Source organism: Arvicanthis niloticus, chromosome 17, assembly GCF_011762505.2.
Source record: "Arvicanthis niloticus isolate mArvNil1 chromosome 17, mArvNil1.pat.X, whole genome shotgun sequence".
NCBI lineage: Eukaryota > Metazoa > Chordata > Mammalia > Rodentia > Muridae > Arvicanthis > Arvicanthis niloticus.
Genome location: NC_047674.1, coordinates 43,523,020 through 43,547,506, shown reverse-complemented (window position 1 = coordinate 43,547,506; position 24,487 = coordinate 43,523,020). Strand labels below are relative to the sequence as shown.

Below are 24,487 nucleotides of genomic sequence, written 5' to 3'. Positions count from 1 at the left end.
ATATCAACAGTATGGGAGAAATAGCATCAATTACACAGGTTGCTGTGAGGTTTAAATGGGTAACATTTATCAGGTATCCAGGTCACACTGAGGCAGGTAGAGCATTTTGTTCCTACTACACCACTTGAGGAATTTTTCATGAAGGATGAAATTCATGATAAATAATTTGCCAGGAATTGATCAATATGAGATAGGGTTTTTTTAATTATGTTAATTTAAAATATGCATGGCAAGGGTCTTAATGTGCAGTTTTCAACTTCTATTTAAGTTGCAAATTACTATTAGTGTAATAGTTCAGATAATCATCTGTTAAATCTGTGAAATAAGACTACAGTCAATGTAGTGTATTTTATTTTTAAAGAACCACTTAAGAATTTGGCCATAAAAATATATATTGCTAATACATTTCCAAAATTTATATGAAATCAAACTATATTATCTATCCATACAAATAGGAGATTATATGTGTGCATATCTTTACCCAAATACAGATTAAAAACCTTTATAGTTACATGAATATGAATACAGAAGATATTAAATATACATATATGTACTTATATTTGAACTCATGATTTTTCTGCTCTTAGACATTTAATAGTGAGTATTAAGGAGTAGAGGAAAGTAAAGGTTTTGAAAATTTTGGAATGAAAATAAGTATAACAATACAGTTGTAATTTAGAAAACCACAGTCATCAGTTTTACTAGGACCAACACTACCATTACAAAAACAATAAGTGGGCAGAGAAGCCCGCCATAACACTGGCTATGCGCCCGTGCATTTGCCTGGGAATTATGAAGTTCCTCCATCTGTGAAGGTTATCAATGGGCTTAATCAGCCTCAGATTTACATTTATTAATGTCCATACAATATTTTTGAATTTGACTAATGACCTGAAGACCTACAAAATCAGTATGTTGATTCTATCTACTAAACAATAAGATATATGGAGTTTCGTATTATTAGTGAAACTGTTCTAAGGATGAACTTATATAAAATGATACAGCTTGAAATATATCATAATTTTGCAACCTCTGATACAAAATAAAGAAGAGAAGAGATGCTTCTTTCATTTAGGCTACTGGTATGCATCTCGGGCAGACATCAGATACATCTATAAATAGAAAAGCCATGTATGCATACTTTTTCTTTATAGTTGCAGTCACAGAGACAAAAATAGGAGAAAACTTACAGAACTTGTAAACAAATCACTGTTACTTAGAAGCATTTGCTTTGATGGGCAGCTAATAGGCCTGAATAGTTTATCGTAATAAAATAAGGTAATTTTAAAATATTTATAATTGTTTTATTTTTTTTATCAGTAGATAGGTAGAACTAACATTTCCTCATTTTTTTTTAAAAATGTGGCCCTACAAAATGAGCTCAATAATAACCAGTAGCTGGATAATTTTAGACGTCTAAATTTTAAGTAAATTTTGCTAGCCCTGTCTTGATCACATATTTGATCAGAACCACATGTCCCACAGGGACACAATCAATTCTGAGCTTATTCTGCATTACAGGTGTGACATTTGAGTTTCTTTCCTTTAGCTTTTTTAAATTATCATTTTATACTTGCAAGGGTCTTTGTTCCTTCCAACTCATTTACTACTTCTGGACATAATGTTGACTTCAAATGACAGTAATGATTAGCTTGCTACAACCTACATACAAGTAACGACTAAAATATGATTTCCATCAGACTTGAAATTCAAGATACAAGTTTAACATACAGCATCATGTTTTAAGACATGTCCTCATTCTCCTAACTCTAAGTGGTATTGTACTGCTGTATGTCTTCATGGGAAAGTTTGTTTTGTAGCATATCTGAACGGCTAGAGGCAAGGTGTTTAAAGAACCTGAAGTTAAACCATAAAAAATGAACAGAAAACATTTTAATAAAAAATAGACAGAACGTAATGATAGCAGGTTGCAAAAGAAAATATTTAAAAGGCTAAAGCAACATGACCACAATAATGAAAAACAGTAAACCTGCCATGCACAGAAGATCAGAAATTTTGTGACTACACAGGTCCTTGAGTCCACCTGTGGGTAGGGTGAGCTCCCAAGGGGCATTTGCAATCTGAACTGTATACACTAGTTCCTTGGGTTGATAGTTAATGATGAAAACATTTACAAAGAGACTCACCCAGGCTTTGGATTTTTTTTTAATATACTGATGTCAAAATGGTCTGCTTTGCATCGGAAACATAACAGTGTCTCCGAAAACCTTGCATCACTTCCACATGCAGTAATGTAACATTTTTTTTTTTAATGGTTGAGGAGTTCTATGTGTAGCAATAGTACTACCAAAGGAGAGACGAAGAGTAGAGGAATGGAAAGTAAGTCATTACACACAGTCACCAGAAGCAAATCCTTGTATTTACCTGGTCATGTGTAGGCATTCTGCACTTCGTCCTCGTTTTGCTCTGGGCAGCATGAGAAGCTCACTGCACAGACAGGATGGGTGGTGAGTGAAACGGATAGGTCATGAGAAGGCATTAAATGACATGGATTGTGCCAATGGTGTGCCAATGAGAACATGGAAAGGGGAGAAATCAGACTGTCTGCACTAGCATGTTTGCTTGAGGGGGTTGAACAAAAAGAAACGTGACAGCATTTAAAAATTCAAACGATAGAGTACAAACATTATGGTAGAAGTCCTAACTGTTGCCGACTTACTACTTAGTGATGCAAAACAATTTTATAAGATAAAAAAAAAGGAACGAAAAACAACTTTTCACCCCCAAAAGGTATAGAAATATATTTCCAAGTACAGTCATTTCAATAATTAAAATGTACTAGCTTGACATTTCAGATATTAAAATGGAAGCAAAATGGTTTCATTTCTTTTTTAGAAATTGAATGACATGATAATTTCATTGTCATTAGCAGCCACTGATAATAGCATACTGGGATTTTCTTAACTAGAATTTTTATTTGAAAATAAATATTATTCTATGACCGAATTATTTTAATTAGGTTGATCACCTTGGCCACTGTAGCCTTTTGCTTACTGCCACTTCCCTATATTTATTGGGGCTAAGAGGAACTTTGGAGATGCAGGGTTCACTCACTCATTCAGCTGGGCAGTATGGAATACTATGTCTTTGATCAAGTCTGTCCCCAGTACCTAAGGGGATTCACACCTGAAGGGAATGGCAGCAGTTTCCATAGAAACTGAAGATGCTCAGCTTGGACTCTGTGCCTTTGAGTCCATTACATCCGCCATTCTACACCACCTTCCTTTCTCTATGCCTCCCTGAACTTCCCCCCACTTCCAAAGGCCACAAGAGAACATTTCAGTCAACTTTAACTCAGTCCCTACACTATGTTTAGGCTGATGCAGTACATCCCTGTGGTATCTCTGACAAGAATGTCTGTGGGCATGAAGAAAAATGTGTTTATTTTATAGATTCCTATTAACGACTTCCATGAAATATCTGTTCATCAGTAAACATAGATCTAATAACGGACACATCCATAAAATGATCTATCAACATTTTTTCTTTTTGCATTTCACAGACATCCAGGAGAAGACACTAGATAAAAAGTGGTATAGAACAAAAACATCATTGAAGTTTTCACAGAGTCTGCAGTAGTAACAACCTTTCAGATGACCATTACCAAAAGCATTTTAATTATGTCAACAGTGTATTTTTTAATTACAAGAAAAACCTTCCAAACATGTGACCCAAGGAGAAAAATACTTAAAAATTGCTCATGTAGCCTTCTTTAGTTCAAAATGTAAGTCAATGAAGCGTTATAAACAGGTAGCCATGACTTAAAACTACGAATATTGCTATAACCTTGACTGGGTATCTTCGAGACTTGCAAATGTGCGAGAAATGAAAGCTGTTGGAGAGAAGTTGTTTTGAATGATGGTGTGGTTTAACTCATTCATATATTGTATTGCAATATTTGTATATATTAAAACACAACACAGGAGGACTATCATACTAAGATTCTACTTGGGCAAAGTACCTGTCCGGCTCTGATGAATACTGACTTTCCACATGTCTGGATCTGTGATCGGCTGGGCTTCGGGAGGCATCATGGTGTCGGGTTGGAGAACGTGACCTTCGTGTTGGATGAATTTCATCTAAGCTCCTAAAATGGGCCACAAAACTTCATTTGACAAAGCCTGTGGTTCTCCCCCAAACAATCAACAAAGTAAGAGGAAATGAACAGACTATAACTGGCTAACATGTGGCCTGGGTTAAAGATGTTGATATCACACCCAATTCAATGAAATAAGAGATCATATTCTCATTTTTGTCTGCTTCATTTTTAAAACACTGTTTTGTATCTATGTAAAGAAGAACTATGATTTTCATCATCACAATTGCAGCTCTAAAAGTATGTTCAAATTCAGATGAAATAGCACACACACACAGAGAGAGAGAGAGAGAGAGAGAGAGAGAGAGAGAGAGAGAGAGAGAGAGAGAGGGAGAGAGAGAACAAAGGGAGAGGACACAGAGAGGGTGAGAAGGGGATATCTTTCAGCACTTAAACTGCTTCAAAGAGATACTATTAAATCTCTTTAAAATATATTCTCATTTCACAAAATTGTTATTGTTTAGTTCTTGCTTTCCCAGCCCCCACCCAGCCCCTCCCCCTCTGCCGTGCTTTTGGAATGCCTGTTGGAAAAGTAAGGGCTATGGTAACTAATGGCAAATTGCTTCTAACCATCATTTCATTGCAGTTACTGATCTATAATAAAATGCACTGTGATTTAAGAAAAAAAAAGTGCTGTCAAGAGCACTAACCCTGCTCCAGACCTACCTCTGTAATGGCACATTTGGTAAACGTGAACGAGGCCTTCCCTGATCATCGCCGCGATGAGGAGACACGGAACGTGAGCGGTGATGTGTAGTTCTTTGCTGCTCTGGCACTGTTAACGTGGTTGCTTTACTCTCTCTAGCACTAGCTCTATAACCCACTGACAAGAGCATACAGATAAAACTTGTTAGTGCTTTTTACGACAGGAACGGAACACAGAAATGATGAAATTATATCAAAGCAGCCATCGACCTGCTAATGTTAGGTGCCATGCAATCTGTATAGCTTTATCTCCCGAAGCTTTATGTATATAGACAGAAAGTGTAAGATAAAACATGCATCAAAACACATTACAGTTACACTTAAAGCTACCATGGAGATATTAAACACTGACAGGACGGTCTATGCCTCAGACATTGGGATGAGTTGGGGCACAATTTTAATATCAACAATGGATGAGTTAGTGGCTTCTCAGCAACATCAACCAAGCAGCGAGAGAATTATAGTTAATACACAAGCCAATGACTTGAAATCTGGCGTCTCTTTTAATTTAATTAACTTGAACTGTTTTCTTTTGTGTGCTGTTTACATGCGCTCATGCACGTGCGCATGTGCATGGGCGCATTTATGCAGCTTCTCTAGGCGTGAGCATGTGTACATGTGGAGGCCAGAGGTCATGATTAAGGATCTTCCTTTAATCATGTTCCATATTTTGGAGAAAAGGTCTCTCATGGATTCTGGAGATCATTTGTTCTGTTTGGCTACCTGACCAGTGAACGCCAGGGATCCTCCTGTCTCCACAGCATTAGGTTCACAAGCACATGCCACCATTACTGCCTGGGCTTCTGCTGCACACTTTACTGACTTAGTCATCACTCAGTTCCTGAATTTTTCTTCTAAAGGAGAAACCATTTAATTGTAGTACCAATGTAGTCCTTACTAAGTACTCTGGCCATTTTAATTGAAAATGAAAACATCCCACATTTGTTTAAATGAACAAAGAATAGTAGCTAATTTCTACCATAACAAATATGAATTGTGGCTTTTCCAAGCAATGAATACAAATTTCAGTGGGTAAGTAGTGTGTGAGTGGAAATCATAGTAATAATGAAGCAGGAGAATTAACACTGTGAAGTCATCAAATCTATACAGAACATCTAAAACTATCCCTCCAGTGGGTTCGGGAGACATTATTAAATAAACATGGTTAACACAACTGCACAGAGACACAAGCTGTAACAATCTTGGAATAAAAATGTGTATGTGTTTGTCATTTCTGCTTTTATTTAGATAAAAAAAGTCATCTAAAATCCATAATAAGTGCTCACAGTTATAAAGTGGTGTATTTATACCTTTATCGTGTTCATTAATTTTCATCAGTGCAAGAAAAGTAGACAACACTGTGTGGTTAAGGAAATGGAACTTCCATTTACAACTGCCTAAAAATGACGTGAATCGTGGAGACATTTCTCAGCTGGAAAACTGAAACCATGTTTTGCTTGGCTTATATTTCTCATTTGTTTTTTTATTTCTTACTGACTTTAAAACTGCGCCATCAAACACCACTTGTAAAAGCAAGTTGGCAATTAGCCACCAGCTAGGTTGGCATGACTGTGCCATCTGTCAGTAAATTTAAGACACAGAGGAGATCATTAAGAAAGAGCAACTGGACAATATTCAGATGAAAAGAGCTCACTTCCTTTAACAGCCTGAAACGACACTAAAATGAGAATACGACCTTAATGGTATAACTTAAAAATATATATTTTCATTTATAAGTGTGTTATGGAAAAAGTCTTTTGTTCCAGCAAAAAAATTACTAATGAATTAGCAAGTAATGAATAGACTTCATATTTAAAAAGGGACAATTGTATCAATAACTGAAACAGATGTTTAGATCATTTAAATTTAAACGGCATCAATTATGTAAAATTATGGGACATCAATGTTAAATTAAGAGTATGACAACCTCAAAATTTCAGTGATGGTCAAGGTGTGTAAATTGGGTCTTTAATAATTACTATAAAAACAAATAGTGATGTGTTTTAAAAGAACACATAGCTTTTATTGAATTATTTGTATTATGTAGCTCAAATACTTGCATTATATACTTAAATATTTGTGTATAAGAAAGGACTTTAAGAAAAACAAGTAGTATACTAAAGCTCTGTAGATCCTAAGTGCTTTTAGTGAATTTCTCTTAGGAGTCATAAAACAACTCGTGACTTATACACAGAGTATACTGAAGGTAATGTACACAATTTTAGTGAATCAGAGCTGTAACAGTCAAAATTTTAAAATCTGACTTTAAATCATATGTCTATCTCTATTTATATCAATGATTACCCATATCATTATTATTCATAGATTTATTTTAATTATATTATAGTTGCAGTCATTACATAAATATATACACATTAATATTTATCTGTTACTATTTATATTCTTGATTATTTGATTTTCCCGATTTAATCATTCTTGACAGCATGCAATCTGGCTTAAGTCATGAGTTGGAAGGGTCAGTTCTTTAACTTTCATCTACTTTTTAAAAATTTGTTGTATTATACATTAGAGATTTTATTTTTATTTCTTGAACTTACTGAGAAGCTCCAAAACAACAATTTGCCTATGGGTTTCATTCTTCTTAAGCAGTTAAAACTAATTGGCTAATATAACCACAGGAATGCAGAACATTCTACAACAACCATGTCTCATACTTCCTCATCGCTGGTGTATTTAATAACTACCACAACATGTAAGCACTGGTTTTTGTATAATAAAGATAATATGTGTCATTCATCAAACACTAGAATGACTAAATTAGTAGAAAATAAAGCTACGCTTATAATTCAGAGTTCCATAAGTGATGCCCAAGCAATACTCTCATGAGCAGTAGGTCCATAAGCCATGCTGACTATTCAGAGAAAGAGAAGCTCACCACTTAAATAAATGTTTTTAGTTGGCTATTCATTCATCCTCTAATGTCTCATTTAAAAAAGAAAAAAATTTCATACAACATGAGAAATACCCATGGTGGTGACGTTAAGGCTGACCAACCCCAATAATTATTTGATTACTTACTTAGTAGGAATAGTCTCATCCCAATTGATTTAAATATGAAAAAAGATTTACATTCATAATCATTTTTAGCAATTCAATTTCATTAAATTTTGTAATTGTATACTGTATGAGAAAGTCTGTTAAGAATGTGTGTAACTATTATGGTCCTTTAAAAATTGAAACAGCCAATAGAAAATGTTATTCACTACTATACAGAATTCCTGCTCATAATCTAAGTTAGTCCACAGTACTGTTAGATAATAATATTTGGACTTTTTATACATAAGTACTTTCTTTGAATGGCATATAACAAATATGTAATTTTTGAAAATCCTCTGTATTTTTTTAATCATATTTTAAATGAAGTTCATCCTTTCAATATGTTTGAACTCTCTCATAATGCTGATTCTATAAATTTTAATAAAATCAATCTCCTTAAAATAAGGGCATCCTCTGAAATGCAGGCTTTACATAAAGGAAGGTTCACATGGCAATACTGCTCTAATGACTACCTTTTATTAGTCACACTTAGATATTTTCATTCTCAGTTGAAGGTTTATTTCCCCTCTACTCGTTAAACAAGGGGAGTCAAAAAGGACTGGCAGTAAAAAGTTTTTCTTGACCTTATGCACTCCTCTGACAACTGATGAAAAAAAAAAACGTAAATCTAAACTTTCAAATGTCACAAAATGTCGCCAACTTATACATAGACAAGACACGTACGTCAAAGAAATATTGACTCTTTTGAGAGCATTGTCTTACTTCAAGACATATACACACAGTAGCTATAGCTAGTGAGCACATCACAGAAGCACTGAAAGCTACAGCCATGCCGCATGCAATTTAAAACCCTGCCATGCACCTTTCTCAGTATATTCCATGGAAGGCTATGGTATTTTGAGAAATAGGGTGTGGGGGAGGAAAATGATAGAGATACAATATAAAACACAAGAGAGTGGAATTGGATGTAATAAGATTAACAGTATCCTTTCAAAACGACATCCACATTCTCACCAGTGCTCAGAGCACTGTGAAATAGTGGTTTTTGTTTCACCTAACTTAGGCATGCTTCTAAGGGAGAGCCCGACGGTAACAAGTAACTAGGGGAGTGAATTCAGAGATGCCGGTCCATTTTAGACATTAACAATTTGAGAAACAAGTCACCATGGAATAACATAACGCTGATGTTTCTGCACTAAGGACCTCCAGTTCAGTGTCCTGAAGGAGCCTGGAGGTGGGCAGCGGAAACAAGCAGAGACAGTGGGCGGAGCCATGCCTTTCACCACGCACCTGGAGGCACCACGCCAATACCATCATCAACCTCATAATCTGAGATGTCACTATCACTGATTCGCTGAGATCCTGCACAACAGTAAGGCAAACAGATACCTCTGTGTGTCTACTCAGTTTACAACATGCAAAGGACATAGTTGAACAAGAATAATTCATAGTAAGCACGGGTCAGGTTTTTCTAGAAACATGTTTGTTTCAAAAGAATACTACTTCTTCTTTTTTTTTTTTTTAACAGAATTTCCTCCCATACACAATTACACTGAAGGACACTGATGGAATAAAATTTTACTTATATTCTTCCTCATTTGACTTATATCCTTTTTCAATTTAAATGGTACTCTGAAAGCAGATAGTGAAGTGCCTACAATTCATCCTGTATCCAGGAAGAGGATAAGTTCAAAGACCAATCTTGGCAGCCATCTGGCATGCTCAGGATGCTTAAACAGCATTCAAGCCCATTATTAAAATACATATTTATTAGCCATAATATCTATGACTATTAATTTTTGAGGATATTATCAAACCTGGGAAGTAGTGACATATGATATTCAGCGAAAAGACAAAAATTTGAATCCAGATTAGCAAAACAATGCTCCTAAGTTTCATTTCTTTGATCATATATTTACTGATAACTCAAAAATTATTACAGAGGAAAGGAATGTCCTAATGACCACACAAATAACAATAAACTTACTTTAAAAAATATATATTTCCCATCAAAAGATTAAAATACCCTAAAAATTATAAAGCAGCCACATATACAGCAGCCGTTTAATAAAGAGAAAAATCATTCCACCAGTCAGCCCTTCGATGACTCAAGCAATGGGCAACGGATGCCACTGATAGAGTATTAGCATTCATCTGTTACTCTTCTATACCACATATATTATTTTACTGTAAAATATATATTTAAAAAAGTTTGGCTGACTCTCTTTTACAGAGATAAACAATTTTTCTACAATAAAAGCAACTGAAAAATAGATACGTTTTGAGCACCAATCTATAGGTAGAAGAGGCAACATAATTACTCTCTGCTAACTCAGTTGAAGTGAACCTACTTTGTAGCTTTTTGCTGGAGCTTTCTGCATGAATATGCCGCCTGGGCATGAACGGTGATGGCTGAGGCAGAGGTAGTGAAGATTCATCATGTGTCTGGAGTTTATACCAGTGGGGTTCGTCATCTAGAAGCGCCGTCTCCAACTCTATGAGGATCTGAAACGGTATTTTTCGAATGAAACGCAACAGGAAAGTGCCCATGACTAACAGGCATGGCAAAAAGCCACAGTAAACATGTACATTTGACACTTTATACATCACCTCTCCGAGAAATTCACTCTCTTCGTCCTGTACTCTCGGCTGGTCCCACACGGTAATTTCTAACATTCGCTCTCGAAAATCTCTGCGATGTACGTGTGAGTAGACAAATGTTTGATTCCATTTTGGCTCTAAAAGTTTCTTTACTGTCTTGGTTCTCCTTTTACTTTTGTCGCTGAAACGTGAAAACGTGTCCTCAATGAGCAAGCGAGACACTGTGGACATGCTACCCTCTACTGCGGGCCATGTGTGATTTCAATCCGTGTTTCTACCCTTTCCTAAATCTAAGGTTCTTCTCTATCTACTTTATACACACATATTGGCTTCTATTTACTATCCCTCCACTTTCATCTCATCCCATTCCCTGTAAACCTGCCACCCAACTCCTTCCAGGTCCTTTCTTGAAATTCATGACTTTTTATGATATAAGGTCATTGTTCACCTGCAGCTTCCTGTGTGCCCACTGACTCGGGTTCCTAGTGGACAGACAAATGAAGGCAAAAACTCCCAGAATATCTGTGATATTCTGAGAGTTTATCCATGTGGAAGATCCTTGAACTCCTCCCCATCCATGCCTGACTGCTGAAGGACCTCTGCCTCGTGGCGTGTGTGTGTGTGTGTGTGTGTGTGTGTATGTTGTGTGTCTGTGTGTCTGTGTGTGTGTTTTGAGTGTGTGTATATGTTGTATGTGTATGTTTGTGTTGTGTGTATGTGGTGTATGTGTGTGGTGTGTGTGTATGTTGTATGTCTGTGTGTATTGTATGTCTGTGTGTGGAGTATGTGTAAATGTGTTTGTGGGTGTGTGTGTGTGTGGTGTGTGTATGTGTATGTATGTGTGGTGTGTGTATGCGGTATGTGTGGTGTGTGTGTATGTTGTATGTGTGTATGGTGTGTATTGTGTTGCGTGTGCATGTGTTGTGTGTGTGGTGTGTGTGGTTTGTATGTGTAGTTTCTGTGTGTGTGTGTGTGTGTGTGTGTGTGTGTGTGTGTGATGTGTGTTTGGTGTAAGTGTGTGGTGTGTATGTGTGTGTCATGTGCGTGTATATGATGTGTGTGTGTACACACATGCATGTAGCTCCAGTGCAGGCACTCTTGCAGGTTTGAGTTCTTGACTGAAAATGTTCTGTCTTGTCAAGACGTTGGAGATTTACAGCATGTCCAATATTATTATCTTTCACATTGTTTCCATTTTTTTCTTCTACAGTGTTCCATGAAGCTTAGAGGGAATGCTATAAACGTCTTGTTCAAGGCTAAAACTCTAAGCTATCACTTATTAACAATGTTTTGAGGTGAGGTTCAAACATAGAGCTTCACACAAGCTAGGTGAATGCTTTACCACAGAACTACATTCCCACCCCATACTTTTACTATTTTTACATTATAACATCAAAATCTAAATTGTGCCTATGGGCATTAATAATATTACTACTTAATATTACTGATTTCAATTACAGATGTAAGCAATGGTCATGATATGTACATGTAGAGGTACAATTTAATGAAGTGGATCAGCTAACTGATATATTTTTTAAAAGCCATCTTTCTTTCAAGTAAAATATATAAAATATAAGACATTGTCTTATGGGATAATGTAGTTTTTTCCCCTAAATAGAATTACTTATTGTATTAAGAAAATATATCCCAGAAAGGAAAAACATTTTCCCATTAATACAGAAATTAGTCAATTTCTCAAAATTCATTTATTACCTTCTATCTGGAAGAAAATACATTTTTACATAGGGATTCCTGGGACGCCCATCTACTCTAGGGGGTAGATCTGTTGCTTGTAGAACATTTACAATCAGCTGATGCCCCACTTTATCATACCATAGCTTCACCTAGGAGAAATGCAGAAAAGTCTATGTTATTTATCAAAGTCATGAGATAATATAATTTTTAAATAAAACATTAGAATTCTATTTAAAAGATGATATTTTGACATGATGTATAAGGGAATTACAGTGATTTGGAAGCATAACCATTAAGAAGTTAACTTTTCTCTTATTAAGCATTTTGTATCTTACTCACAATGGGAAAACCTGCAGTATTAAATCTCAAGGCATGGGGTTTCAACTAAGCTTGTTCTTTTAATTCTTGAAAAATTAAAATCATTATGATTTTTTGTTTGTCTGTCTGTCTGTTTAAATATCAAATTGTTTAAATATCAAATGCAATAATTGGTGATCATCAATGGCTTTATCTCTAGATCCTTAGAAATACTTTTCATGCCAGGCTCTGGTGGCATACACTTGTCTCCCAGCACTTGAGAGACAAAGGTTGGCAAATCTCTGAGTTTGAGGCCAGCCTCATCTGCAAAATGAGTTCCAGGACAACCAGTACACACAGATAAACCCTGTCTCTAAAACAAACAAATAAACAAACAAACAAAAACAAAACAAAAGAAGAGCTTTCTAAAGAAAAGCTCTTTCAAAGGGCAAGAAGAGGTATACTGAAGGATGTTCAAACGGAAAATGAAATAAGATTGATGTAATTATATTGTAATCTCAAAAATAAAAAAGAGTAAAAGAATAAAGACCATGTGTTCTAGCAATATGAATAGCAAAAACAAGAGTTGATTAAGATAGAAGGGAAGAGGCCAGGGACCACACTCAATACAGACCCACCCACTCTGTACCACACACAATTTGTTGTTTCCTGACACTTTCCTCATTCAATTTTTATGAACAAATTTTAATAAGCTAGTAACTATGAGAGAAAGAAAAACTGAAGGGAAGTCTTAATACATATATAACACTTCAGACAACATGAAGGCTGAGTGATATTCTGAATGATAAAGTCTTCATGCTAGAGCCAAATAGAGAAACACATGGTGACCTCAAATTAGATTCGAGCACAAAATGCAAGGTCTGTGCTGGCAGTAAGAACAAGATACTAAGCTTCCTTCAATTTTGTTCTTGAAACAAGAAGTTACTTTTAATTTTCTGATTAAGTGTTGGGAGCCGACTTTAGCAGAAAGCGGCTAGATCAACTTTGCAGCCATCTGGAACCATATACCCTGACGAAAGATTTGGTTTTCAATAGCCTACAACAGCTAAAGCACACTCTGATATCCCACATATTTTGTGTTGCTGTTTACTGCCCCCAGCTGCAAGGTGCATGTGGTGGCCACGCCTGCAAGGTATTGCAGTTCACGTGCTGTCCACGTGCTATCTATGCCATACATGCCTGTAAGGCACACGTGCTATCCAAGCCTGCAAGGCATTGCGGTGCACGTGCTGTCCACGCTATAGACGCCTGTAAGGCTTACGTCATATCAACACCTGCAAGGCACGTGGTATCCACGCGCCTACAAGGCACGTGGCAAAAGCCTATAAATAGCTCCGAATTCCCTTCAATAAACGAGACTTGATCAGAATCTCTGTCTTGTCTCCATTCTTCGCGTCTCTTCCCCTTTATCCCCACTCTCTCTCTCTCGCTAGACCCTGACTCTCGGACCGGAACGGGCAGTACAGGCTGCAACAGTTTGGCGTCCAACATCGGGCTCCAGTAAGCGCAACAATTAAGTAATAAATTTAAATCCAAATGCTTAGTGGGGATATTAGTGTATTATGGAGTCCGAATAAGACAAGCTACATTAGATAAAACTGTTCTGTCACAGTAAGGAACAGAGTAAGAATTTGACTATGCATAAATTTAACCCTCTGGTTTTCTTTTTATCCAGCCAAACTAGGCTCTGACTCATGTTAATGGTATAGGTGAAGAGACAGAGCTAAGTCCAAGAAATAAGTAAATGTCCAGGTAACAAAGCAAAACGGGTTACATTATTTGCTATATTATAGAGAGGAGTTAAAAATAAAAACACATGGGAATAATAGTTAGGATAAAATTATGTCCTTTGACTTATGAGTCCAAAGAATAAAAATTCAAATATTCATAGGACAATTTGAAGCAAGCTCTGGTTTTAGTGATTAATACAAATATCCCAGATTCTGTTTTTAATCAATAAGCAATTCTCAATGGGGGGGGGACAGTTTATTTATCCAAGGTTCCCCAGGTTAGAGCTTAAACCCATAGGAAGTACATGGCTAGCTGGGTTTGAACAGCATCTGTGCTCTCTTTACACAAATAAATGTGTTAAGTCACCAATGGGATTTTTAAATTTTTAGTTTCTTAGCCTCAGGCTCATAAACTAGTTAAGAAAAAGGAGTATGGCTTTACACTCATTGTATGTGAACACTGATTTACCCCTGAAAATAGATGGAACATAGCAAAAGCAGGGATATTGTCCCAAATGCTACCGTTCACTCGTTAATGTTTAAAGCCATTGGCACATTGTGAACATTCTGTCAGGAGCCATCTAGGAGAGTATAAAAGGCTAGCAGGTGATCTTCCAGAGATGGTTCACCATGGAATTGCAATGAATGAATCCTGGGAGGCAAGGGCCAAAGGAGAAGTCTCAGGATTTGATTCTTGCTATTGATATGCCTTATCTGACATTATTAAATTAGTATAACATTCTCTGGGTCTTAGCCCACCCTACTGGGCAGATTTTCTGCAGATCAACCAAGATTTACTGCCTTGTAGTGATGCTATACAGACAAACACTATTTTTAATTTCTAATGATAATTCTACAAGACTTGAATGAATAAATAGAATGAAACATAGAACAGTAATAAAGGGTTAAGGTTTTAGCACAGAGCAATAAGAAAAAAATAAAGTACCCAGCACTTCATGAAGCACAGAACAATGACAAAGAGTTAGGTGTTTAGCACAGAGCAGTAAGATAAAGTTAAGGAATAAAATAAACATAAAGAATTATAGAGAAAAGAAGCCAGTGGTTATGAGCCCCAGAAAGCAAGAGAGTGTTAAGTCTCCAGGAATCATCAGCTTCAACATCCAGCACAGTCAGAAAGTTACAAGGCAAGAGATCATCAATCTTTTGACCTGTGTCTGTCTGACATCTGTGCCCACTTTGGCTAAGACCAGGCAGAGGCAACATTCAATCACTATTTCTATATAAATATATGTGACTGAAAGAAAAGCTGAAGAAACACATCACACAGTGATGAAGTCGGTGATGGTATCAAATGGCTATGTGCTCCCTGGAGACCCTGGAAAGCCGGATGAATTTTTAATGATGCACTTAGAGAACAAATCCTATTGTCAGTCACTGTCTAAAGAGTACATACTGAGAGTTGCCCTGGTAAGACTTGTGGGGCGTCTTTCAGAGCTCCGGGGCTAGTTGGAGAAATAACAGAAATAGAAGGCCTTTCCATCTTCTGAGATTCAAAGGAACTTGAACCTAAAACGAGAAGAGAAGGAACATTTGTTAGTGTGGAAATAAATTCTTGAACCAAATAGTAAATGCACCTGTAATAGGTATAAAGCCATAGCCAACACTGATTGATGTAGAATTCACTTTTCATGGGTATCTCTAGAAACAGATTTTTTTTTATCATAAGCAACAATATTTTAAGACCTAAAAAGTTAGTGGGCTAGGGTAAAGAAACCTGATGAAAGAGAAATTATATCTTATAGCTTTATTTTATATAGTTATAAAATCTCTCAACAAAATGCTGCAGATGGCTTCATTTAAACCTTATTTTGGGGTTCAAACAAAGACATAGCTCTCTTACTAAAAAGAATAGGGGATAAGATGGACTGGGAACACAGTTTATATTAATCTAATACCATGTTCCATGGAAGAAGTTTCCTGATAAGGTTGACTTTGAAAAGTAAGAGTATTATCAAGGTTATCAAGTCTATTATTATTTATGGAAATTTCCCTTTGTTTCTCTTGATACTGGTCATCAGAAAGCTCAAAAACTAAATCTGGGCTGAGCTGCAGATGCTATGGGGACACGATGGAATAGGTTTTGTGTGGTAATTTGGCCACTGGTTCCTTCTTTGGCATGGTCATTATTTTCTCCCCTTCTCATCACTAACTCTCTTATCATAAACTTAATTTTATAGTCATATAAGATGGGTTCTGTATTAATACCTACAGAACCAAACCCCAATTTTAATTGAGTGCCAATCATTTCTAGGCTATGAACCAAATTTCATTATCTACAAGTGCTTTTATACACCATACGACTTCATCTGATCCTGACTGGCTATACTTCCAAATCAGACACTTCCTTTACCACTAAACACTAACAGCTGTGCAACACACCCCTATAAGTGATCTCTACTACACCCATGACTTCTAATATCACATGAGTCACTATTATGTGATACATGGTAATTATTTATTAATGTGTCTAGACTGTTCCTGAGACTGTGATGCTTTTCAATCAAACTGGACAGTCAAGCATTACAAGATTTAGTTTTGTTGTTATTGTTGTTTTGTTTTCTTGAGACAGATTCTTGCCTTTTCACATAGGCTAATCTTAAACTTGAGACCTCCTGCATCTACATTCCAAGATAATTGGATTATAAACCTGTGTCACAACACCCAGTTAAAAATACATATTTTGGTGTGTGCAGTGAACAGGTTTATTGCTAGTAAGAATGCAATGTCAGAAGTGGTCCTCATCACACAGATACCAAAGGGCTTGCCTACTGAAGTATGGTCAGATATTCCAGTGCCAGGATTACTTACCAGGGAAGCCAGTCAACATCAAAGAAGATACTGGTTCCATATATCCTGCACCCCACTCTCTTATTTTTCCCCTGAACAGGTAATCAGATGTCAGGGGCATCTCTGTCTATACACTAAAGGCCTGGAATCAGCCATAGGCCTGAAGACTGCAGTAGGCCTAACATTCATGCCTGCTAGCACAAAGTCTTGGTCTCTGTGGCAAAACACTGAAACAGATGGCTAGAAGCTATTGTAAACAAACATCTCTGGTGGAAGCCTGAGTAGTCATAGACCTTGGGTAGCCTTGGTGGATAGTACCAACTTAGATAAGGACAAGTGAATCATAGCCGGAGTCTTAGTATCCTGTCCCCTGAACCTTCACCCAGCTGACACACTGTTCTGGAAGATGTCTGTACTCCCCCTGAACACCTACGCTCCTGCGTCATCTACTTCCCCACATCCTGCCTTTTTGTGTATATAACCCCTGTGTGAAAAAGTAAAAGTGGTGATTTGATCAGCCTATAGACAAGCCGCTCGTTATTTGCGTTCACCTGTCCCCCATCTTCTCTTCCAGGTGACCTCCCTGGACCCCTGTTTAATGTCCTGCTGGACAAGACAATCAGAGAGTCTGGCTGCAAGCTCTTGGTATGAGACCTCCTCCATCCTCAGAAAGCTGTAAAGTCAGAACAGCTCCACGAACAAAACTTCTGCTATGTAGGCTCTGATTCTCCAGAGGCACTGCCCTGCCATCTGCCTCTGGTACTGACGTCTCAACTCTCCTTATGCTCCCATCATGCGAAGAGCCTCCTTCTGTCTTTTCACGGAGTTAATAAATTTTTTAATAAATTCTTTACTCTCCAGTAATCTGTCTCAGTTTCTCTCTAAACACCTGTCCTAAACATAACAATCCTGATATAACACCTGAGCTTTGAGAAGGTCTTGACTTTATAATAAAGGAGGGTTTGAAACAAAGATCTTTGTGTGGCCACAAAAAAAAAAATATAAGCAAAAGAAGAAAATTGTCTGTAAAGAAGAATCTTTCAGTCAGTATGACTGCAATATTTGGTATTAGTGAAGACAGTCAAACAGTCATATTAATTCATTTACAACAAATGACTTAGAAAAATGATGAATCTTACTTTGTAATTTAGTTTAATATATTTTTAATAACAAGGAAATGCTATACTCACTGGACTCCAGGGGAGGATGGGAACTCTCAGGGATCCTGGGGATGTCGCTAAAAGAAACAGATAAGGTAAAAAAACACTTTAGGCAAATACCCCACCTGAGGCAACCACCGCCCATTTTATCTCAGTGCCGTGAAAAGTCCTTTTGGGTCTTAACAGATGTAGAAATGAAGGAGAGTTACTATTTAGGTAACTACTAATGTGCATGAATGTGAAATACCACATAAAAGAAAGCTGCAATAAAACGAATTTTTTATATGCTTAATAGCAAAACTCTTTAACATGACAACAATCAGATTAATATTGTGGATAAAAATCACCACAATATTTTTACCACCAAAACAGCAGGTTTTGGAAATTAAAAAAAAAAAAAAAACAAAAATGTTAAAGGTAGTATTTTATTTCAGTTCTAGGAAATTAAAATGACACAAATTTTTACAAATCAGTAATATGCTTTACAAACACATCTGAAAGAGTTTACCGAGCAAAAATGATGGAGATATCTCTTCATAATAAAATGAAACGGTGAATATCATGGGTAAAGTTAAGGAAATTAAAAGGATGAATTGCTTCAGAAATTAACAGTGGTTCAAGCTTGCAACAAAAAAAAAATGCCAAAATATTTCATGTATGTGCATGCAATATATACATGGCACATAAAATACATATGCAAATATATGTGCTTCATAGAGATTCATAGCTCTGTACTGAAGTTTAATGAATATATAGCTACACGATTAAAGTGAGTTGTGAGAGCACCCATTCCTGCCATGCTCACAGGTCACTCTGAAAAACATATGATCACTTCAGCTTAATCTATTATTTACTGAGACCTTAATATCCCATCAGAATGCTGGGCCATCTTAGATTGGGTATTATACTGTATAAGACTACATTGCCTCTTCTTTTTCAAAATAATTTTAGTAGCAATTTAAGACAATAAGATACAAGCATTAACATGACACATTAAAGCAGACTGGAGTTATTATCAAGAGAATTGTCAGCATATCAGTTACTTATTTTAATCACTTACCTTGCAATCTAAATTCACTTAGATTTTTTTAACTCTTATTTTTCTTTTTATTCTTTGATGCCTCATCATTACTTGTTGTGCAAACTGATTTTATAATTAGCCATATTTAAAATTTTCTACAAATGATAAAAACCTTAATCTGCATATTTTATAAAATGTATTATATAGTACATTATAATATAATTACCAATTTATATAATTTCCATGAACTTATCATTGAGATTACTTTACCATTCCTGAAATACACAGTCAGTGTATTTCCTGAAACTCTTACACAGTCAGTTAAAAACTCAGAATGTAGAAGTATTAGATATTTTATGTGCTACTGACAAGAGGACCAGAGAAAAGTTGTTTTAAAAATTCTAAAACAGTATCAACTAACCTGGACCCTTCAGAGCACCCAGAGAATAAGCCATCAACCAAAGAACATACAGGAGAACATATGTCCCTTGGCATATATGTACCAGAGGATGGCCTTGTCTGGCCTCAGGGGGAAGGGATGTACCGAATTCTGTAGAGACTTGATGCTTCAGGGAAGGGGGATGCTGGGAAGGTGAGGTGTGGGTGGATGGGTGGTTCTGGTGGGTAGGGGAGCAAAGGGAAGAAGATGGAACTAAGAACTCTGGGAGGGGGCACCAGGAATGGGGGCAACATTTGAAATACAAATAAGTAAAAGAATTTAATAAAAAAATTCCAAAATCATTTTGGGCCAACATTTAACATTGACTCTTTCTGCAAGATTTCCTTGCATACAGTTCCATTTGTTAGTACAAGTTTTCTTAGTTATTTCTACTCACAAGTGTTGGAATCAATAGATTTAATAGTAATCAGAATTATAAAAGTCAAGAATGCTGCATTTGGGACTTCCCAAAGCATGTGAAAACAGCTTGTGCTTTTAATCTGTATTAATCAAGGGTTGTGAGTTATATCTACAATGATTCCTGAAATCATTATAACGTCGATAAATTAAACAGTAACATTAAACATCATTATTGAAATTAGAATTAGGAGTGTTCTAATTATGCATATGACAGCATTGATCCTCATCCAAACATAATATTAAAAGTCATATCCCCCTGAATTCCACACTTCAGGATGGACTAGGGCTTGGATACGCAGATGACTATTTGATATGCATACAAACAACAGTAATATTGTTGTTGATCCAGTCTACTTTAATTGTCTGTTGCTCTCTTAATTTAAAATAAATCACTATTTCAATTGAGCATTCTGAATGCACTATGTATCTCCAAAGTATCTGGTGTGTGCAGGGCTTAAGTATAAATTTTATTTTGAGATTTTTTATTTTTTTCCCAATTTACTTACCTCTTTTTAAGTCTTACATGTATCCCAGCACTAAAGCATACAGCACGTAAAACTACCATAAATTATGGTGTTATTTTAAGAGTCTAAGTGGAAATATTTAATACTTTTGGAAATGTCTTGAATGTTTACTCTTTGTTACCACTTAAAATTGGTGATAAGCTTGACTTTATTTTAGAGTTTTATATATTAATATTCTGTGAAATATGATCATATATTTTCATTCCATCAAAATTAGAATGATTGTGTTTCCTTGTATGTTTTGCATTGATATAAACTCACAGAAACAGTGAAAATTAAAGTTATCAGATTTTCAACATAAGTGTGTCAAATCAGAACTCTGTAATATCTTGGTAAATATAAATATAGTTTATATTATATATATATATATATGATTTCTATAATAGAAATAAAAGTGACTTGCCAAGAAGAAATTCAAATAATGAGCTCACTATAATGACATAGATCAAAATGCCTACTAAAATTTATAGAATGGTAAATGAATTTTCAGCCTGGAATTTGTGAGTTTGCGGGAAAAGGCTAACACTGTGGAGACCTCTATACAGATAGAAATGCTCTAGTGTCGGTAGGTTACCGAGTCATGATTGAAACCGATGTTTCAGAAACACCATGTATTATAGTACTTGAGACACGCAAACATTCAATATGTTCTGCTTGGATTTAAATAAAAGCTGAAGTCACTCTTCCATAACTATATGCAAAAATATTTTCTCCTTTGTAGAATAAAAATTTATCGGAGATGGATGCCTATTAAAATAAGAATTTTTGGAGATATATAATATTTAAATATCACAAGATCATTTGGCCAGTCACTCCCTTAAAGGAAAAGCACTGATTACATTAGAAATGACACACAAAAAAATCTGTAATCATTGAAAGAAAATATTTTGTTAAATTTTACTTGTGAAAACTATATATCAATATTTTTATATTGGTCTATTGTGGACCTTCTAATATAATAGGGAAAAATCAGTATCCTAATGTTAAAAGTTAAGAAGAATTTGTTATCTATTATATATGCCCATAATGGATTTAAAAAGCTATTCATGTTAGCATGTACCGTGTAAATGTAAAAACTTCCTTGTAAAACCCTGCTAATACATGTAATTTACTAAACTTAAGAAGTAAGTTTTTTTTAGCCTTACCCAATAGGCCTTGAAACAATAATTTCAACTTGAGGTTCTGATTTTGATTCTAAAATAATGTTGTAAACTTCTTCGTTTGTTGCTCCCGGCAGGGGTTTACCATTCCACTCTAGAACTTCATCCCCTTGAATTTAAAAAAAAGGGTATTTTTTTACCTTATATATTCTCTTTACTTTTCTTATCTTTTCTCTTTTTTTAAACAAAGAAATGCAAACCATATAACAATAATTTAATACTCAAGGCTTGTAATATGTCAGCTAATCGGTTCTTCTAACCATCTTTATTTTTTCCCTTTGGTTTTCCTCCCCAAATAATAATGGTCACTGAGAATACCCCAATACAAAACTGCCTTTATCTTTTTAGATATACAAGAAATAATATGAAAGTAATCTCATGCTATGGGATGAAAATTAGCACAGCTTGTTTGAAAACATTGAAACCAATGGTTAGCAGCATGCCCTTTAGTAATATAATAAATGTATGTCGCTCTGCATGTGACAGGTTCTTATTAAATGAACAAACAGTCTGTTTTAGCAGTTAACATTTTGTAGCATGATGTTTCCACCTCTAAGTCAGGCCACATTGTCTTCACCCGATGCACAACAGAATAAGAAGGCATGGAAGGGTTTGAATTCATACCCATAGGTAAGGTAACATAGATAGCCATGGAGATTAGGAAGCAAGCAGATGTAAAAATGTTTGCATGACAGTTAACCCCCTTCCAGATGTTCAAACACATACATTCTATACAGAGTGTGTAGTGAATATTAAAGGAACAATGGAAAATATTTAAGACCATAGAGAATTAATGTGCTACTTATTTCTTACTAAAACAGTCCAAGATCAACAAAGGACAGAAATATGATATCCCATAGAAGAAAAAGTAGAGCAACTGATGGTTGTTATTTTAACAACATGGTCTGAATGGTCCTCTGCCAGGACCTGCCAGCTCACAGAGGTAGATTCAGGAGAGCCGTCCTTGAATTGGTGACTCTTTGAGGTGTCTTACATTTTGATGGTCATGCTTATTCAGTAGTTCTAAGAATTTAAGGCCCTAAAATAATTAAGTACCTAACTATATTCAGTGTTTAACTAATATTATTATATACATTCAGGTACACAAATATAAGGATTTTAGATTTTAGGTCACTTTTACAACAAATGAAAAAAATTTTTCTTAAGGTAACTTATTTTCTCAGAATTTCCTTTCTTAAAAGTAAAAATTGTGAGTACTACTTATGCTAAATTAAAAATATGGTTATTCCCTATAATTAAATAAGTTTTAATAATTTGACCTAAAAAGTTACCTAGAAAGATTTTCAAATAAACTTCACTGATAAGAAATGAAAGAAATGAATTAAATATTTATAATATGTTAGCAATATTCAAAAAGGGTTCTTGACCAAAAAACCAGTTTAACATCACAGTTCATTAGGCATGTGTGCATATCTATATATATGTATATGTATATACATATATATATAATTATACATAATTAGATAAAATTCATTAGACATACATATTTACTGTATATGGATGGAGGTGCATATTTATATATATGCTGGAAAAATATTTTAAAAGATCGTACTTACCCTAATAATTCCCATTATATTTTGTTCTATCACTTTTTTCAAAATTATGAATACAAATAAATTGATTTTAATAGTTAATAGTAGGTTGCAACCATTATTTTGCTAAAGTAATGCATGGTACACTGGTATTCATTACAGATAGTTACCTGGACACATAGCTTTTAATAACAAGATAAATTAATACATGCTTTAATCTATGCAAAGTACAATAAAACAAAATACGGGGAATATTTAATACCATTCACACCATTTGCTAATTCGCAGAACATCACTTCAGATAGAAGTGGTCAAGGGGGAGAAAAAAAATAAAAACAATACTTTGTTTTATATTTCACAGTGGAAATATAATAGAGAAACAAATAAAAATATTTTCAAAGATCTTAAAATACTGTGTTTACTGCTATCACAAGCATCCAGTTACAAAGAGAAGTAGAGTCAGGTGGTCATAGGAACATAGGAATTTTAGTTACGGTTCTGCGGGAGATATCAAGAAACATTTGAATTATGAGCATTGAAAGACGGAAAATATTTCAACAATCTGAGCAGGCTGGCAGCTGGTTCTGAGGAAACCTTGAAGTGGGTCGGGGTGGGGGGAGGTGGCAGGCAGAAGCTTGCCAGGGATAGAGGTAGACTGACCTAGTCAGGGGCCTTTGTAGGCTCACAGTGGGCAGAGGTACAAAGCTCTTGGGTTGAAAAAAAGGTAAGCTTGAGGCACAGAGAAATCAACAAGGGTGAGGCTGTGGGGTTTATGTTTCAGAGGAAACCCAGCAGCAGTGAACCACTCTGACTTGAAGAGGAGTCAGATTGTAGAAATCTAAAGAAGATGGAAGTACTGTTCCCAGGTCAGTCAATCAATCAATCAATCAATCAATCAAAAAATCAATCAATAATGTCAGAAGTGATTTTTAAAAGCTAAATCAGTTTATATGGAAATAGAAGAGAAACCAGTTTGTACATTATAAAATATATATCCAATAGTCTCCATCATTGGGTCTACAAAATTTTAAATTAAAAAGCACTTTTATTTTGTCCAAATCAATTGCTTAAAGGAAAAAAGGAGACTTGTATGTATTACAATTGTCTCAGGTGAGCCTTCATCAGTTTAGCTTTAAGTTGTCTGGTTCTCTGCTCATCAAGAGGATGTTAAAGAAGTGGAAAGAACAGGTTACATCATAGAGAACAACCACCTCACTC

General features: G+C 35.5%; 1 protein-coding gene across 48 annotated transcripts in view; it reads right to left on the bottom strand.

Annotated features, from left to right (window-relative positions):
• Rims1 (regulating synaptic membrane exocytosis 1) overlaps positions 1 to 24,487 on the bottom strand; it is a 468,064-nt gene that overhangs the window by 132,969 nt on the left and 310,608 nt on the right. For 47 of the 48 annotated variants that reach the window (XM_076915149.1, XM_076915147.1, XM_076915179.1 and 44 more), the window contains 10 exons: positions 21,702 to 21,825; positions 18,183 to 18,229; positions 15,599 to 15,711; positions 12,155 to 12,285; positions 10,451 to 10,622; positions 10,192 to 10,345; positions 9,131 to 9,202; positions 4,784 to 4,940; positions 3,983 to 4,108; positions 2,386 to 2,448 (listed from right to left, as the gene is read on the bottom strand). In XM_076915149.1, coding sequence (XP_076771264.1) covers positions 2,386 to 2,448; positions 3,983 to 4,108; positions 4,784 to 4,940; positions 9,131 to 9,202; positions 10,192 to 10,345; positions 10,451 to 10,622; positions 12,155 to 12,285; positions 15,599 to 15,711; positions 18,183 to 18,229; positions 21,702 to 21,825 — 1,159 coding nt within the window. The remainder of the gene's footprint in view (positions 1 to 2,385; positions 2,449 to 3,982; positions 4,109 to 4,783; positions 4,941 to 9,130; positions 9,203 to 10,191; positions 10,346 to 10,450; positions 10,623 to 12,154; positions 12,286 to 15,598; positions 15,712 to 18,182; positions 18,230 to 21,701; positions 21,826 to 24,487) is intronic. The other variant, XM_076915180.1, reaches the window with a different exon arrangement.